The sequence below is a fragment of the Poeciliopsis prolifica genome, unplaced genomic scaffold, assembly GCF_027474105.1.
Source record: "Poeciliopsis prolifica strain line A6 unplaced genomic scaffold, Auburn_PproV2 SCAFFOLD141, whole genome shotgun sequence".
Taxonomy (NCBI): domain Eukaryota; kingdom Metazoa; phylum Chordata; class Actinopteri; order Cyprinodontiformes; family Poeciliidae; genus Poeciliopsis; species Poeciliopsis prolifica.
The window spans coordinates 151,718-170,694 of record NW_026562516.1 but is presented as its reverse complement, the minus strand read 5'-3'; the positions used below and the strand labels follow the sequence as shown (position 1 = coordinate 170,694).

Here is an 18,977-nt window from a genome sequence, read left to right as displayed (position 1 = left end):
AGTGCAGAAAGGAATTTCTTGTTTTTATTTACCGTCCATTAATAGGTGTGTTTTCTATTACATTAAGTCCCAATATTGTCTATCTTTTGTAATTTCATCAGTGGCAGGTTTACAGGAAACCACCATTACAGTGACGGAGAAAGCGGTGAAGGAGGTGATGAAGCTGGACGATGAGATTTTCTCCAAGTTCTACAAACGCGTTGCAGAATTTCCTCGCATGCCCACCAGGATCGAGATCAGCGAGGACTTTGACAGCATCTTCGGTTCTCACGGTCCAACGTAGGAAAACACAACAGACTTCTTTTCATTCCTTTACAGGCGACTGTCTTAAAATATGTTTATTAAAATACCAGCCACAATGCAAAAACAAAAACTATTACCGAGTATTTTTTGGTGTAGTTTAGTGTCCAAATATCCAAATGAAACTAACTTAGTAAGTAGTGATAATTATTTCTTAATATTATTGAAAGAGTTCTGATTCCACTAGCAGATTATTTCACCTATAAAAATACATTTTCCCCATTTTATAAGTAAACTAATCTGTAAGTGGAACTAATACTTTTTCCAACAATATTAAGAAATTATTGACTTAAAACAAGCTCATCTATCTTGCTCAAAAGTTACTTCCAAGTTAGCTTTGTCTTATTTCAAGTGTGCAAAGATATTTTCTATAGAAACTGGATAAAAACATTGGCAAGATTTTGTGTTTTAATTCTCATTTTGTCTTTTCTATCATGTTTTGTGGCTGTTTTCCCTCCTTCGCAGGCTGGCCTCAGCCATGGTGCAGCATAAGCGATCTGTCCGACCGTCCAGGAACGTTCAGGCTTCAAGAAATCCTCTTAAGATGCTGGCAGCTAGAGAGGACATTCGACACGAATATACAGAGGAGAGACTGAATGTGGCACAGCTGGAGAGCAAGAGGATGAAGGCAGAGAAGAGTGAGTGTAAGGATTGCAGCACCTTATGGTATATCTGGGAGTTTAGGAAGAAGAAAGAGTTAGAAGTGACTCATTATGTTTGCTGTTTGAGGTATAAAAACAAATCCCAATGGGAAATGGGAGCTTACAGAGCGAGGCCTTTTTCTAAAACACCAGAAATTAGTACAAAAACACCTCTGACTCATTTTCAAAGCAGAGTTTACACTTGGGATCTTGTTAAATTTATGAAACCACTTTGTAGATTTAAATTTTAATAAAGCACTTTTTTCCATTCCCTCCAGCAAATAAAAACGCAGAGTACTCGAAGGCGGCTCTTGCAGGTCTTGCCAGCACAGAAAACTTCAGCAGTGTGAGTCTGCGCAACTGCAACATCTCAGAACAGACGTCCAACAACAGCGCAGTGCCGTTCAAGAACCTCATGCTGATCCTGGTGAAAGGTAAAGGCTCTTTACTTAGTCCTTAGTAGCAAAACATCTTGTGCTACTTAGGACTAAGATAACTGACGATTAACAGTTTTTTAGACTAAAACTAGTCTATGAACTATTAACATCCACTTAGACCTTCATTTAGTGTTGCAGTTTGGCCGCCGTCCAGCTGCTGGTGATCCTTAAGTGGAGCCATTTGGTACAGAATTAAAGATGGCGGCCGTAACAGAACGGAAAAGAGAAACAGATCCAAACGAAGTCCGGTGTGGGACGCTAAAGGCATTTTATGCAGTTCTGTTTTGAAATATAAACCTTACGTTCAACTTCAGCCACGCGGCATGACGAAGGTCAACTTCTTAACTAGAAATTATTGATTTGACAAGACTGACAGGACAGGATTTGGAGGGCTGTCCTGAGGTCGTGAACTTAATGCAGCTTAATTAAATTTTCTGTTTATTCTGTGTGTTTTTAATACTTCTGATGCAAAGTAATGTTCATGTTTAATATGTTTCTTAAAATTCAGCATACGACAAACGTTTGCTTTTTATGTCATTTAAAACAAGGTCAGCCCTTTTGATACACAAGAAAACGTTTGCAACCATTAATCAGGGGATCAATAAGATCGATCAACCTTAGATGAGCTAATTCAAGCTAATTCAAATATATAACTCTATCTGCTACACTTTAAATCTGTTGCCAAAAACCCAGTATTTGAACACCTGGAGATGAAAACTAATGCGTGATTCATTTTGTGCGTGTAAAAGTGTATTGCGTTGTCTGCAGGTCGTCGCCATGTTCAGACCAGATTAGTGGAGCCCAGAGCCTCTTCGTTGAACAGTGGGGACAGTTTCGTGCTTGTCACACCAGAGCACTGCTTTGTCTGGATAGGAGAGTTCTCAAATGTGATTGAGAAAGCTAAAGTGAGTATTGTTGCTCTGCTTGGTTGGTCGGAAGTGCTGCCTCAATTCTCATATTTAAACAAAAATGACTAATCAGTGATTGTGCCTCTCATCTTCAATCCATTCTTCACATAAACACTTTGACTGCGTTCAAACAGTAAACAAATTCCATCTTTTGAACCAAAAAAGTTCAGTCTTTGCTAATTTGACAACGTACCTGGTTGTTTTCAAAGCAGTTGTTGCTACTTGTTGTGCTTTCTTTATTACAAGCTTTCTTTGTGTTTTACTTGCTGTGTAAATTTTAAAACCGATCAATAGACTGTGGTTTCTGTTGTTACTTTCATAACGTTGCTCTGTGTTGTTAACGTTGTTCTTCTGTGCATGCAGGTCACTTTGAAACAGTTCACACAGAAATCTGATTGCAGTCAGGTTTAATTACTAATAGGAATGGCCATTGGGAAAAAGCATCACATAGATCTACTGTATTCATTTACTCTTATGAACACTTTCAATTGTGTTTTACCTTTTTTCCAGGTGATCAGTTTCACCACATTATGTTTAGCTACAGTCACCAAAGTCTTTTCTTATTTTAGTGGTTTGTTTCTAAGTTCAGAGAGACTTTCTCAGATCCCCTTCTGACATTTTGGGGTTTTGTTTCTGTCTGTACGTAGGCAATGGACTTAGCCACGTTCATCCAGATGCATAAGGACATGGGCTGCAGGGCGAGTCAGGTGCAAATCATTGATGAAGGTGTTAACGCACAGGGTTCTGATGCACAGCAGTTCTGGACAGTCCTGGGTGGACAGATGTCTTATAAATGTAAGACTATGGGCAGAAGCGTTAATACCAAATGTTTATTTTTAAATCACTTAATTACTCATGTGTATTTTGTTTTTATCTCCGATTGTGCCGTAGCGGCAGGTCCACCAGAGGAGGATGAGCGCTTTGAGAGTGGCATTGTGGAAACCAACTGCATCTTCAGACTGGTAGACGACAAACTGGTTCCCGATGATGAGGAGTGGGGGAAGATTCCTCATACCTGCCTGCTTGCTCCCAAAGAGGTGAACTGATGATTTAACATTTGTCTTGTCTTGTAACAAAACAAATATTAATTTCATTTCATTATTTTTTGTGACAGCATGTGAAAAAACTAAAGTACATTTCTGTTGTTTTAGTCTGCAGAGTTACAAGGGCAAGGTGCAATTTCAAAAAGTGTAGAAGTGATCAAATCCAGGTCTGAATAAGAATGAAAAAAAGAAACATAAAATGTTGGAAAATTTTAAAAATCCAATCTTTAACATGCATTTTTACATTCTTCAGATATAAAAGAATGTAACTTCTGGTCAAACTGGTAACTAAATATAAAAACATTTCTAAGTCTGTTGTGTCCTAACTACAGATCATGGATGAATCATGGTTGAAATAATTTATATCTGTGTTTCTTTTGAGACCTTTCTGAGTTGTAGTAAATTGCTGGATTGAAGTTTCTGTGTGGAAAATGTTTTTTAACGGATCTTTTAATTAGCTTTTTATTTTCTGCAGATTTAATTACATAAAGTGTGCATGTAGTGGAGTGTAAACAGCAGACAATGTGAATGTGAATATTTGCTGTCAGGTTGCATTGCTTTTATTAAACCACACGGCAGCTGCAGAGGGTTAGTTTACCGGATCGCATTGTGTTCGCTCTGTGCACTGCAGGTGTTAGTGTTTGACTTTGGCAGCGAGGTGTATGTGTGGCATGGAAAAGAAGTGACCCTACCACAAAGAAAGGTGGCCTTTCAGCTCGCCAAGCACCTGTGGAACGGGACGTTTGACTACACCTGCTGCGACATCAACCCCCTCGATCCCGGAGGCTGCAACACGCTCATCCCCAGGTTAGCGCTTGCTAATTAGGGCTGCAGCACATTGTATAACAAAAAATTGGCACACTATACAGATTTTAACATGATCACTGCACCATTTCTATAAGATGGCCAACATCCTAAAACTAACATGCAAGCTGGACCAGATAAGGAGTGCTTGGACCCCTTTCACAACTGCTTGTTTTTGCAGTTTATTGTCATTTTTCTGGCTGTGGTCAGCGTGGGATTGAAGTTTTTCATGTCTGCTGTGTTTTTGGTCCACAGGAAGGGCCAGGGTCGTCCTGACTGGGCCATATTTGGCAGACTCACTGAGCACAACGAAACCATCTTGTTCAAAGAAAAGTTCACAGACTGGACAGAAGTGAAGTCACCGACGTTGAAAGAAGGAGTTGAGTTTGTAACCGAGCAGAAGGTTCGTTTTTCATTTCACTTTGACTCATTTACGGTTTTATCTGTTGTCTTAACTGTGGCGTTAACTCGAGGCTGTTGTTCCCAAAAGTCACATAAGAATTAAAGACTCAACCTTTATAATAAAAAGAACCATTTTCCCCTCAGTCCAGCTATAAAACAAGTCAGACTTTATTTGAAAGGATGTGCATATGACACTGCCATAAACACGACATAACGTTAGTCATGAACATGAAGGAGTTTTCATGAATGTTTATGACTGTTGTCATAAAGTGTCATTTGGTAAATAATGACACTTTTGCATAAAAAGTTGCATTTTAAGTGCTTTAGGTTTGCATTACTTGGTAAATAATGAAATTTTTAATGCAAAGTGAAATTGAAACTTATATTAAAGTTCATTAAAAGGGTCAACTTTACCAAATACATTCTTGAAAAATGCCGTGTTTATGACATTGTTCCTAAAAAAAATTATTGCAGCAAATATTACATGACATAAGATTGCCAAAGTTATTAAAAGTCAATGTGGAAAGACTCAAAAGTTGCAGATTGCTGACCTCTGACCTGGACACTTTAGAAAACACTGATTTTATTCTTGGTAATGTCTCTGAATCGTTAAGTAATTTCTCCTTTTTTTGTTCCTCTCAGGCGGCTGCAGGTCGTGAGTGTCGACCTTACGACACGTCCCTGATGCTGCCTCTCCTCCAGACGCCCATCAGCACCATTTTGGACGGGGTGAACGTGGGCCGGGGTTACGGCCCTGTGGAGTCGGAGGACCTCATGAGGCTGCAGGAGATCATCACTGCCTCTGTGGATGTTTGGCACATCCTGGAGTTTGACTACAGTCGTCTGCCGCGGCAGAGCATCGGCCAGTTCCATGAGGGGGATGCTTATGTGGTCAAGTGGAAGTTCATGGTCAGCACCTCAGGTCAGCGTCTGCAGTTAAAGCAACACTGTGAATTATTCTTAAAGGTGTAGTATGTAACTTTTGTAAGAAATCTGTCACTATGTCCTGACAGTTCTCTATGAGACAGCTCCTCTATCTAACAGTGCTTCTATTGCCACCTAAAGAAATGCACAGTTTCTAGTCAAAAACAACCAATCAGAGCCAGAAGGAGGTTCTTGGTCAATCTCGTGTACGTTCTGCGAAATGTGCTAAGAAACAACTTACTGTTACAGAAAAAAACATTTGTTTGCCTGAAATTTCTTCGCAGGGGGATCAGAGAGCAAAGGGGAGTTTGGCCGCAGTGTGTACTTGAGCTTGATTGACAGCATTAAGACCCTCCTCCTGGCTCTGATTGGTTGCTTCTCCATTGCAAAAACACAAAATGTTACCAAGTATTTTTGGTCGAGTTGCTTGCTGCAAATATCTTAGTACACATGAAATAAAATTAACTTGCAAGATATAGGAGCTTGTTGTTAGTCAATAAATCTTTCACTTATAACAAGACATGATTAAGTCATGAACTAATATGCCATCAGAATTAGTACTTATTTATCAATTTTCAGGAACTATTGACTTACTTCTACGTTAGTTTTGTCTTACTTCAGGTCTGCATTAGATATTGAGCATAAAAACATACATATTTTTTTAATAAACGTTACTTTTTGTAGCTTTAAATCAGCGAGTATTGTTGACGTTTTTCAAATGTGTCCCAGTGGGTCGAAGGCAGAACCCCGACGCAAGGAGCAGCGGGCCAGGGAAGGAGAAATGCTGCTATTTCTTCTGGCAGGGCAGGAACTCGACCGTCAGCGAGAAGGGAACGTCGGCGCTGATGACGGTGGAGCTGGACGAGGAGAGAGGAGCTCAGGTAGAGCAGGAGGGTCGACGTGGGCTGCGTGTTTGATCCAAATCAAATCTGATTTGAACTCCTGTGTATTTCAGGTCCAGGTACAGCAGGGAAAGGAGCCGCCATGTTTCCTGCAGTGCTTTAATGGAGGGATGATCATCCATGCTGGCAAGAGGGAGGAGGAGGAGGAGAACACTCAGAGTGAGCTGTTGTTTGGCGTCTGTATATTTTATTCATACTGAGCCCCTTAGGGACAGGGGAAAAATTATTATGAAGTATTGCTATTCTTACTTGGGTAAACAAATTTCTGAATATTTTACCCACTGTGAGTAACTTTGCTGAATAAAGAACAAATATATTTTAACCAAAGATTTCCCAAACACAGACACACACCTGCAAGTTTAATATGTTTAATATTGAAGGATTGTCTGATTTTATTTATTATATGAACTATTCTCATGTTGATTTTAAAGTCCAAAAATTTCCACATAACTGTACACTGATAAATCTAATGGAATATTTTAAATATTAAATGACTGACATTTTGATAATTTACTTATTACTACAATAACCTTTTTATCAAATGTCTTTGACTCTTACCTGAGTAACATCATCTTCTTACTTTGACTTGAGTAAAAATATGTTGATGACATATTTGGGTAAAATTTCAGGATTCCCTACACATTCTGAGTAACTTCACTGAATAAAGAACAAACGCATTTTAACCAAAAAACAAAACTTTTTGTTAAAGTTTTGTATAAGTTTTAAATTAAATATTTGGAAAATGTTTCTTTTTGCCTAATTGTGTTTTGTAATTATGTTATTTATATGAATGATCTTCATTTTGATATGTTTCTAATGATTGAAAAGAACTTTACAATTTGGTGCATTTGTTAACATAAGTATTAAATGCTAAATGATTGATGTTTAGATCAATTACTCTGTATTTTACTAAATACTTTTTACTTTTAAAAACTACACTTGAGTATAATTTTTGAGAACTCCACTGACCTCTGATTATGTCAAATTTCTGTCCAGGCGAGTGGCGCCTGTACTGTGTGCGCGGCGAGGTGCCGGTGGAGGGCCACCTGCTGGAGGTGGTGTGTCACTGCAGCAGTCTGCGCTCCAGAGCCTCCATGATCCTGCTCAATATTAATAAAGCCCTCATCTACCTGTGGCATGGATGCAAATCTCAGCTGCACACTCGCAGCGTTGGAAACACAGCTGCGCTTAAAATCAAGGAACAGTAAGGAGAACTTCTTTTTTTAATTGCTTTTGAATAATTTTGGAGTTCACTCAGTAAAAATCTTCAGCCTGTTTAAACCCAGTTCATATTTTCCTGTTTGTCAGATGTCCTCTGGAAGCAGGCCTTCACAGCAGCTGCAAAGTGACCATCCATGAGTGCGACGAAGGAGTGGAGCCTCCGGGGTTCTGGGAGGCGCTGGGGAGGAAAGACAGGAAGGCTTATGACTGCATGCTCCAAGGTATGCAGGAGTTTAATATTTTAGATCATTTAAATATTGACAGTTTATGCAATTTGACTGCTGATGTGACTCATGCAGGTAGAAAAAGATTAGTTTTCCTTTTAAAAATGTATCTAAAATCTTTTTCGTCATCAGATCCGGGTAAATTCAACTTCACTCCACGGCTCTTCCAGCTGAGCAGCACATCTGGAGACTTCGTAGCATCCGAGTTCTTCCATCCGTCCAGAGCTCCAGACCTGGTCAGCTCGCTGCCGTTCCTGCAGGAAGACCTGTACAACGCTCCACAACCTGGTGAGACCTGAACACAGTCTGCAGAAATCCTTTATTTGACTTCATCTGAATATTAGAATGTCATATCAGAATTTTTTAAAATTCTGAAACCTTTTGGTTTATTTTTTTCCTCATTTCTAAAAGTAGCTTTTGTGATTTAAGCCATTTCATTTCTCTTTTTGATGAGTTGAGAAGCAGTGAACTTGTTTAATTTACAGAAATGTTACAGATCCTCACTTTCTATCTTTACTATTTTTGTCTTTCCTGCAAAGCTCTGTTTCTGGTGGATAACTTCCACGAGGTCTACCTGTGGCAGGGCTGGTGGCCTCAGGACAGCGAGAGCACCGGCTCAGCCCGCATCCGCTGGGACGCAGACAGGAAGTGTGCGATGGAGACCGTTCTGCAGTACTGCAAAGGTGAGCAGAAAGGAACGTTCACCTCCGACTGCATGCACTGTTTTCTTTGGTAGATCATTTGATTTTGCAAAGTAATTTTTTTTCTCCTGTTAACTTCATGGCGGTTGTTCTGATGATTTTTTTCTGCAGAAAAGAATGAGAAGAAGCCTCAGAAGTCGTATTTGATCCATGCAGGTCTGGAGCCGCTCACTTTCACGAACATGTTCCCCAGCTGGGAGCACAGGGAGGACGTGGCTGAAATCACAGAGAGAGTAAGACTAACAAAAAACATGCTTTATCGTTTTATGACCAGACTCTTTATGGTGTCATGTTAAAGTGATCATACTCCTTTCACTTTATTCCTTTTATATAAAAACGCATAAAAAATTTCAGAAAGTGAATTTTGTGTAACAGATCTCCTATAACAGGGATTGGTGAGCATTTTATTTGAAAGTATCAAAGTAACTGATACTTTTTTCCACATTTTATTGACTGATTCTCTGACTTATTTCCCGTTGTTGCTTACAGGAGGCGGAGGTGTGCAACCAGATCATCCTGGTGGAGGACGTGTTGGCCCGACTCTGTCAGAACATTTATCCTCTGGCTCAGCTGCAGGCCCGGCCGCTGCCAGAGGGAGTCGACCCGCTCCGCCTGGAGATCTACCTCTCTGACACTGACTTTGAGGTCTGTTGGCACAAACACAAAAATGCCTCATTTACCTCTGGATTTATTTAATAAGATGTGAGTTAAACACTGGAACAGGACTGCATCATTTTGTAACCAATCCCGTATGAATTTATCAATGAATTTGATAAACCAAAAGTGTCTCAACAAAGTAAAACAACTTCAATTGAAACACATTATCATATATTTTAACAAGAAATGTTTAAAAGTCAACATGGACACCCGTATGATTTGTCTGACTTCATCTAACTTTCACTTCACAGACTAATTTGTAGGTGGATTCAGGTAAGAGCAGCTTGTAATTCTTCAGACTGGTGACTTTTATCTTTCTGCATGTCTGCACTCTGTTCCTTTTTCACAGTAGATTTATAAAATCAATCCTGCCTCTGCAGTGCATTTCTACATGAGGACAGAAACGTCACGCTCTGCAGAAAGCTTGTAGACATTTAAAATGATGGTTTTCTGTTTTTTAGACAAGATTTTTAAACGAGTTGCGGTTTAGATTGCTGATAAAGCATTGACAATTCTTTTTTTTTTTTTACAAATTTAATGTATCACAAGTCACAAACCCAGAATCTTTTATCTGGGACAGTACAAGATTTTGAAATGAAAAACTAAATGAATCCTGTAATTAAAAATCAAATTATCTAAAAACAAGGAAAAGAAAAAATTGCTGCAAAGTTTTCTGTTTTCTCTTAAATGAACACAGACATATTATTCTAGCATATAATGTTCAAATATGTTTTTAAGGTTTGTGCAAAATCTACTAAAGGCAAACTAAATAAATATAAAACCGAATTTTTCTGAGTTTTCTGAAATCTTAAATCTGATGTTAAATTATTTGTTCATCTATAGTTTATCTATCCAACACTCTGGCATCGCTGCTGTTCTCATCACACACACACATACACAGACATAAAAACACTTTTCACCTGAAGTTCTTCTGAGTAAAAATACACCTTGATGACTCACCACTTGCTGCACAGTTTGACTCACTTTCTGTTTGTGGAGCACAAAACAAAGGCACTAAATCTATCAGAATGAATGCATGCCATATCCTGCCAGAGCCACGTCCGTCTGCTGAGTGTGTCAGCATTCGAACTCTTTGGTTTCTTCCCAACAAACGAAACAAATGAAACATAGAAATGAAACCTTCTGTCAGTTGTGGATCATTATTTCACATCAACACTAATTTTGTCCTCAGTTGTCTTGGTTGTTGTGTTTTAAAGCATTTCAGTGAGCGTTTAAAAGAGGGTAGGAAAGTACAAGACCTTTATGAAACCTTTATTTTATTAATGTAACTATTGAATTGTAAATAAAACTCCTTTTTATTTGTCACATAAGTTCATGAAGACGATTATTTGCTTTCACCAATACTGCAAAAACACAAAATCTTACCACATATTTTTTGTCTAGTTTCTAGTTCAAGTATCTTAGTACACTTGAAATAAGACGAAACAAACTTATAGGTATATTTTTATCGAGATATTGGAGCTTGTTTTTATGTCAACTATTCCTTAATATTGATTTTAAAAAGTGCCAGGTCCACTAGCAGATTATTTCACTTAAAGCAAGACATTTCCCCCATGTTACAAGTAAAAACCTGCCTGTATCTTGTTAAAAAGTTACTTGTAAGTTGTTGTCTTATTTCCCAAAAAGACAAAAAATATTTACACTAGAAATTTAGATAAAAATACTTGATAAGATTTTGTGTTTTTCCAGTGTGTATATAGTTTACATAATACCAAAAACTGAAAAATGACTCTTAAAAGTAGAGGTGTAAAGTAATACTTCAATGATAACTAACAGTCAAAATGTTTTGACCTGAACAAGTGAAAAATAAAATAAAAAAATCAAAGCTTTGCTAAAAAGGGCTGCATTCCATGTCTGCATCTGTGCATGTGGTTGTTAGGTAGAATGTGTGCAAAACCAGAACTCTAAATGGAATGCAGCCTTTTTTAACAGCCCAACTTTCCTGCAGTCTGAAATTCCCACCTATCAGGTTAGTGAGACACGAACCGCCCCAAGTGCAAATAAACAGTTTATTCTGACAACGTTTCTGTTTTACTCCTCTGGCTCTTTACATATGCTCTTACTGTGTATTTGTTTATTGCTTTGGGACAAATGGAAAGCCATTTGTTCAACTTTTATTGTTTTAAAATTTGCAATGACTTAAATTTATTTCTCATTGAGTTGCGAAGTCATGGGGCAGTCGAGCTGAAACTGAACTGAACTCAAAAATTCAAGCATCTAACTAATCAGCGACAAGCACTGAAAGGGTAACTACTGATGTAAACAGGTGGTGAAGCGAGGATCGGTTTCACCATTAGGGGGCGGCAAAGGACATCTGCTACCCTGGCAGTGGAAAGAGAAAAGCCGCAAAAAAGGATTTCAAAACAAAATTCAGATAAAGCTCTAAGACCATGATGAAACATTACATTTTCCTTATTTTTTAAGCAACCAGTGCACAGCTCAGTTTACTATGGAGGGCCAAAAGGGCCACAAATCAGTGAATACCTTAAAAAGTGACTTTAATTGTTTAAATTGTTAATAATAATTCATTTAAAAATACAATTTAGAAAAATATGCAGTTTAGCTATAAGAAAATGGCAAATAAATAAAGTTTTTGTTCCGTTTTGCAGCATGAATTTATTTTTATCTGTCAACCATCAAAGTTAATGGGCAGGACTTATTAGGAAGTTTTACCAATCAGGTTACAAGCTACAAGGGATGGTTTAAATTCCTTATTGGTACACTCCTGCAGTGTCATAACATACTGTCACAATATAGTTACGGTTTTAATACATGTATAAAAATATGTTATTAAAGTTTCATAGAGCAGCATTTATGTCATTCTGGGTCATTCAGCCATTGCTGCAGGATATCCATATTGATCCACATATAGCAGAATTGAAAGTTGCACCTTTTTTCTGTCTCCATCTGCAGAAAGGCTTGGAAATGAAGAGGGAGGACTACGAACGTTTACCAGGGTGGAAGCAAGTGAACCTAAAGAAGGCCAAAGGACTGTTTTAAGCACTTTTATTTTATTTCACTGAAGATGGCAAGAAGACGTGGAAGAGTGGAAGTCTGAGACAGGAATACCAGAAGACATCATTTTCAAGAATCCTACATGAAAAATTAAACCGAAGACGAGTGTTTTTATCCTCGGCTGTGTCAGTATTAAAGAGAATTAAATCTGTGTGGTTTATGAGCAGGTCAAAAAAAATCCTCGCTGTGATTAATTGGTGGTCTTTAAGCTCTCTTCCAATCACTGAAGTCGCCACTTGAGGAAAACTTTTGAAGCTTGTTGTCAGAGTGCCATGCTGTGGCTGGATGTACGCGAAGCGAATGTATATAATGTTTGTGTGACTAAAGTTTCTTGCTGTAAATGTGAGTGTAAGCGACTTTGTACCCTTGTAAAGACAAACATCGGGTGTTGCAGAGAAAAGCAAAAGCTGCCATGCCTCATAGATGACTCTGGGTCGACATTGCTGCTGTGGCTGAACTGAATGCCAGAGAGGCGAGTTGAAACAAGAGAGAAAACACAGTGCCTTGCTTTTTGTGTACAGTTTATATTCAGAAGTTCTAGTCTGCATTTTTAAAGACTTTCTTTGTGATATAAGACATAGTGGATTAAATTAAAAATGATGCCCCAACCAAATGAGAAGTTACTGTTTATTTCAAAGTGCTGCATGAATGCAGAATTCACCAGTTTAGCTTTTCTGTAGTAAGCTTGTACTTGTACTTTCCTTAACTTTTTTAAATATGAAGTTATTTGGCCTGATAGCTTCATATCATGCCAAATTATATGGAGCTCATGAAACTAACAAAAACCGCAGGTGTGTTTGGTGAAACTAAGAAAAACCAGAGGTGTGTTTGGTGAAACTAACAAAAACTGCAGGTGTGTTTTGGTGAACTAACAAAAACTGCAGATGTTTCAGGTGAAAACTAACAAAACCTGCAGATGTTTCAGGTGAAACTAACAAAAACCGCAGGTGTGTTTGGTGAAACTAAGAAAAACCAGAGGTGTGTTTGGTGAAACTAACAAAAACTGCAGGTGTGTTTGGTGAAACTAAGAAAAACCGCAGGTGTGTCTGGTGAAACTAACAAAAACTGCAGATGTTTCAGGTGAAACTAACAAAAACTGCAGGTGTGTCAGGTGAAACTAACAAAAGTTACAGTGTGTTTGGTGAAACTAACAAAAGCCAGAGGTGTGTCTGGTGAAACTAACAAAAGTTACAGGTGTGTTTGGTGAAACTAACAAAAACCGCAGGTGTGTCTGGTGAAACTAACAAAAAATGCAGATGTTTCAGGTGAAACTAACAAAAACTGCAGGTGTGTCAGGTGAAACTAACAAAAGTTACAGTGTGTTTGGTGAAACTAACAAAAGCCAGAGGTGTGTCAGGTGAAACTAAGAAAAACCGCAGTGTGGCTGGTGAACTAACAAAAGTTTACAGTGTGTCTGGTGAAACTAACAAAAGTTGCAGGTGTGTTTGGTGAAACTAAGAAAAGTTACAGGTGTGTTTGGTGAAACTAACAAAAGCCAGAAGTGTGTCAGGTGAAACTAACAAAGTTACAGGTGTGTTTGGTGAAACTAAGAAAAGTTACAGGTGTGTTTGGTGAAACTAAGAAAAGTTACAGGTGTGTTTGTGAAACTAAGAAAGTTACAGGTGTGTTTGGTGAAAACTAAGAAAAGTTACAGGTGTGTTTGGTGAAACTAAGAAAAGTTACAGGTGTGGTTTGGTGAAACTAACAAAAAGCCAGAGGTGTGTCAGGTGAAACTAACAAAGCAGAGGTGTGTCAGGTGAAACTAACAAAAGCCAGAAGTGTGTCAGGTGAAACTAACAAAAACTGCAGGTGTGTCAGGTGAAACAAACAAAAGTTACAGTGTGTTTGGTGAAACTAAGAAAAACCACAGGTGTGTCTGGTGAAACTAACAAAAACCGCAGCAATGGCAGAGGCTGAAAAAGGTGTAGGAGGCACAGGGCGCAGACACGCCCCCTTCTGTATCAAATCAAGATAGAACTATCAGAAAATTAGTTACTCTGAGGTAAAAATTAATTAAAGAAATTGCTTCCATTCTGGAGGGATGGGGAGGAGATGGGCGGACACCAGAGCTCTGCTTTAAGAAGCCTTGCAATCCGCTTCTTTTCTGAAGTGTAAGAAAGTAGAGCTAACTTGAAACACACAGTGATTGGTATACCGGCAGAGGAGCTAACTACACTATTTCTGCTTTGACTACTCATTTCCAGGTAATTATGTTGCACTAAATGTCAGTGAGTCATGTTTGTCGGTTGTGTTTGTCAGTTTGTTTCCAAGATCACGCGATGTGGTCAGCTATGTTCTCTATGAACCATCAAAGGATGTTGCAATGATTTTAATAATTCATTTTCACTGCTGTCTGTATTTATTTTTCTAATCACTTATTTCATTTATTTAAAAAAAAGCTATGAAAACGGATGTCACATTAAAACAGAGTAAAAAAATATATTAATTATTAATACAATTAATTAATTTTAAAGATTTATTGTCAAAAACCACAATACGATAAGCATTTGTAAATTCTACACAGTCTGTCCATTGATATACCAGTAGAGGTATATAAATATATCTGCTGTGTGATTGATATGCCATTATTGATACACTATTTCTGCATTGATCATTCATTTTCACCATCTAATTCAACCCACTCCGCTCCAAGTGTTTATGATGGGACAGAAACCCAGAACATTCTTGCTGCAAGGCAACAGTGTTACCAAGTGAGCCACTGTGAATCTTTCACTTTTTTTTTTTTATAAAATGTATTTTTTTATTCACACCTAAGAAGAATTTAGAAAGACCAATTAAACAAATAGTCATCTTTTTGGACTATAGGAGAAAGCCAGAGCACCCTGAGGGAACCTGCAAACAGGAAACTGGTTAAATCTTTTTACCTGTTGCAAAAGCTGACAGTGCTTAGCTTTAAAATTTCAACAAAAAAAAATCAAGTGAGCAGAAAAAAACGATGACAAAACAGAAAAATGTGGAAATAAAGAACAAGACAAGGAAATATCATCAAATATCAAGAAAACCAAAATCATTAAATAATAATGATTATCCCATAAATAATTATCCCATAAATTTTTTCCAAGCAATTAAAAAGATGGTTTTTTAATCAGTAAATGTTTTGTGATGTCCAATAAATGAAAGACCCATTTCGTAACCCTCCAGAGTAAGTTACATTGTTCCGTTACCTTGCAACTTACGGTGACCTCCAGGACAACTGGTGTATGCACTGCACAATGGCTGCTGAAAAACACAAGTGGTTTGTTGTTGACTCACCATTCAGAAACTACTTGCTGCATTCTTCTTGGTTGTCCAGGAGGCTCCACTTTTCCTTTTCAAAATTGTGGGGTTGTATGATTGCACATTTGCAGCCATTTTTATGCAAGTGTAAATTTTGATTTGGGGGAGTGGCCAGAAGCAGCTTATTGAAGATTAAAGTGAGAAGAGGCCCTAAAACATGAAAACTGTTTTCTTTCATTTTCAGAAAGCATGTCGGCCCAAATCAGACTGAGGCTGCTCCCAAGCGCCAGGTGTTTATTTGACCAGCCCATTCAGGTGAAGGTGGCCGGACTGAGGTCCAAGCAGATGGTCACCTTGAGAGCCAGATCCACCGATGAGAAAGGAGTGGTGTTCAATTCCTCAGCCAGGTACCGCGCCGATGCCAGAGGGGAGATCGACCTGAACAGAGACGCTTCGCTCAGTGGGAGCTACGTCGGGGTGGAGCCCATGGGTCTGCTGTGGTCACTGAAGGCAGATGCCTTGCACAAATTTTTCAATAAGACCAACGCATTGGAACCTTTCATGGTGAACTTCTCTGTGCATGAGGAGGATGGCAGGATGCTGGCCGAGGCGACCAATGAGAGGGATCTTATGGGACATGGAGTCAAACGAGTTCCTGTCAAAGAGGGCAACATTCAAGGAGTCCTGTTTACCCCACCAGGTACTCATTAAGACCTCATTAACTATTTTAATTAGCATTATTTATCTGAATCCAAAAAGTTTTTACACATTTTCATTGCACTTTCTATGAAGAACTTAAAGCATGCTGAGATGAGTTAACAAATGCACCAAAGGTCAATTTAAAAATGTATCTGATCTGCAAACCTTTTCCACACTTTTGTTCTTCCATTTGGGTGCTTCTAAAAACAGCCACAATAATTTTAAAAAATTCTGTTGTAAATAATCTTATAAATCAGAAACCCTTGCTGCAGTCTTGTTGATTGTGCAGGAGTCTCCACTTCTTCTTATGCATCTGTTTGCAGCCATTTTCACATGCAAGTTTAAATATTGAGCTGGGGGTTGTGGCCAGAAGCAGCTTCTTTGGATTTAAAGTGACAACAGCTCAAAATAGGCAGAACTGGGCAGAATAAAGTCTCATTAACTAAAAATGTAAAATATATATATATATATATTTTGTGTAGCTCACAGACCTATCCTAACTTATTTAAGAAAGCAAAGTAGGTCACCTTTATTAGGTAAATAGACTTTTATATTTTAATAAATGAGTATTTAACTTCATTTTGTTTTCTTTTTGGTTTTAGGAGAGGGTCCGTTTCCTGCTGTGTTGGATCTGAATTCCTTCATGTCAGAGAAAAGGGCTTCTCTGCTGGCCAATAAAGGCTTTATAGTTCTTGCTTTACCAGTAATCCCTGACAATTCCAAACTAAAAAGGATCGATCTGGATGACTTTGAAGAAGCAGTGCAGTTCCTACAAAACCAGCCAAAGGTAACAAGACGCATCCAGTTTCCCAGTTTCCATTGGATCACTTTATATTAAAGATACAAACTAAGAAATTGAAAAACATGTAACATCTCACCCTGTCTCCTGTATTCTGAGACCATGTGACGGACGAGCCGTCACAAGCTGACATCTAATTAAAGAGTCCTTGCTAGCAAGCCCGCACATAAACACAAATATGCATAATCATTTTTTTTTTTCAGCTTAACCTGAGGCGGTTCATCGTGGGTGCACACACGGTGTTCTCGTTTCGGTTGGCATTCATTCTAATCTGTTTTCAGTCAAACATTTTCCCGGCTTTCTTTTTGAGTGGAGTTGTTTCCGGTTTGTGGCGCACCGGGAGCGAATTACGTGATGTGGTGCTGTCGTCACAATGTGCTGGCTGTTTTCTATTTGAGTGTATTTTGATTACAAATGTATTTATTTTTTCTTATTATTTTGTATATTTTAAGAGTTTATTTGACTTAGAAGTAATTGCTTAGTTTTTTGTTTGTTTTTTGCTTGATTGGACTTTCTGTGGGTGGAGCCTGTGGCTTTAAAAGCAGGGCTCTGTTCCACAGGGAGGCAGTCTGCACCTAGACTCCAGAGGTGCCACACTGGAGGTGATGCATTTGGACTTTGAAGGGACTGCTGTGCTGTTTTGATTTTTAACCTGCCTTGGACATCTTTTTGTAAATATTTTGCACCTGCCATCTTTGATTCACTGCACTGATAGAAAATAAATGTCACTAAAGTAATCTCTGGCCTTGGCCCGTCATTTTTTTTTTTTTGTGTGTGTGTGTGTGTGTGTGTGTGGTGGCTCAAGTCGTAAGAGAACCCTGTCACAGACCACATAATAGAAGACATAACATCTATATTCAATGGAAACCACATTAAAGATGTTTAACACACAATAGGATACATTTATTTTTGTTGCTTAATAAACTCTCATTGATTTTATGTTTTTCGCAGGTGAGCAGTAAAGGAGTTGGGGTAATATCACGATCCAAGGCGAGCGACATCGCCCTTTCCCTGGCTACTTTTGTGCCCGGAGTTGAAGCTGTGGTGTGGATCAACGGCTGCTCCGCTAATGCAGTCATACCCCTTTATTATAAGAACAGACAGATTCTCTCAGCATTGAAGTTTGACATGAACAAAGTGATTTCCACACAGTCTGGAGCCTTTTTCACCAAATATGCCATGCATGATCCTCTGAAGGAGGAAAACAAGGGTTCCTTGGTGCCTATTGAACGAGCAAGTGGACGTTTCCTGTTTGCAGCTTCAGAGGACGACTCCAACTGGGACAGCAAGGCCTACATGGACGAGATGGTGGAACAGACTGAAGCGTCATGGGAAGGAGAACTTTGAGAGTGGAGCTACCCTGGAGCCGGACATTGTTTAGAGCCCCCGTTTGGACCGTACTCCCCTTCCAGTTTCAATAGGATTGTAGGTGTGTCCATTGTGTGGGGGGGGGAGCCCAGGGCCCACGCTACTGCTGAAGTCCATCTATGGAAGAAGATCGAGGACTTCTTAAGAATTCACCTGAGCTGCAGTTATGGACTTAAATCTGTGGATTTCAGAAGGATGGTTTAACCTGACTAAAATTATTAGTTCATCTCCTCAGCAGAGCTTGGTGGCTTCCTGAAGAGGAAGTTCAGCCAGTTGGACATCCCTGAAAACAGAAATTAATATTGGAGCACATAATTTACTGTATAGTGATGTATGTAAAAGTTTTGTATAGAAAGAACATATTTAATATTCTGTCATTGTGATTAAATGTGTTCTACATTTAGAGTACTGTAACTTTTTTTCTTTAATACTTTATAATAAAAGAAAAGATCTGAAGTAAAATTGTGTTGTTGTTTTTTATGTAACACTTGTATATAAGCCATAAGAAGACATTCACATTAATTGTGTTAGGGGTTGTTAAGAATTAAAAAGATGAAGAACTTGATTTAGCTCTTTAATTAATTCTTTGTCCCGAATTCCTGTGTCTGTGTAAGTGTGCAGAGAGAATAGACCAATCATACAACGTCAGATTTCAGATATCCATAACTTTATCC

General features: G+C 38.6%; 1 protein-coding gene and 1 pseudogene across 6 annotated transcripts in view; both read left to right on the top strand.

Moving 5' to 3' along the window:
* LOC129355683 (supervillin-like) overlaps positions 1–12,813 on the top strand; it is a 36,067-nt gene extending 23,254 nt beyond the window's left edge. For 4 of the 6 annotated variants that reach the window (XM_055025272.1, XM_055025274.1, XM_055025270.1 and 1 more), the window contains 18 exons: positions 102–279; positions 766–944; positions 1,220–1,375; positions 2,147–2,283; positions 2,934–3,081; positions 3,178–3,323; positions 3,961–4,136; positions 4,389–4,536; positions 5,178–5,457; positions 6,189–6,340; positions 6,415–6,520; positions 7,358–7,565; positions 7,670–7,803; positions 7,939–8,094; positions 8,346–8,489; positions 8,619–8,740; positions 8,997–9,152; positions 12,099–12,813. In XM_055025272.1, coding sequence (XP_054881247.1) covers positions 102–279; positions 766–944; positions 1,220–1,375; positions 2,147–2,283; positions 2,934–3,081; positions 3,178–3,323; positions 3,961–4,136; positions 4,389–4,536; positions 5,178–5,457; positions 6,189–6,340; positions 6,415–6,520; positions 7,358–7,565; positions 7,670–7,803; positions 7,939–8,094; positions 8,346–8,489; positions 8,619–8,740; positions 8,997–9,152; positions 12,099–12,185 — 2,813 coding nt within the window. In that variant the 3' untranslated portion in view covers positions 12,186–12,813. Of the gene's footprint in view, positions 1–101; positions 280–765; positions 945–1,219; positions 1,376–2,146; positions 2,284–2,933; positions 3,082–3,177; positions 3,324–3,960; positions 4,137–4,388; positions 4,537–5,177; positions 5,458–6,188; positions 6,341–6,414; positions 6,521–7,357; positions 7,566–7,669; positions 7,804–7,938; positions 8,095–8,345; positions 8,490–8,618; positions 8,741–8,996; positions 9,153–9,415; positions 9,438–12,098 lie in introns of all 6 variants that reach the window. The other 2 variants (XM_055025273.1, XM_055025271.1) reach the window with 2 other exon arrangements.
* A 2,728-nt stretch (positions 12,814–15,541) lies between these two features.
* Positions 15,542–18,820, top strand: LOC129355691 (acyl-coenzyme A thioesterase 6-like; annotated as a pseudogene).
* The last annotated feature ends 157 nt before the right edge of the window (positions 18,821–18,977 follow it).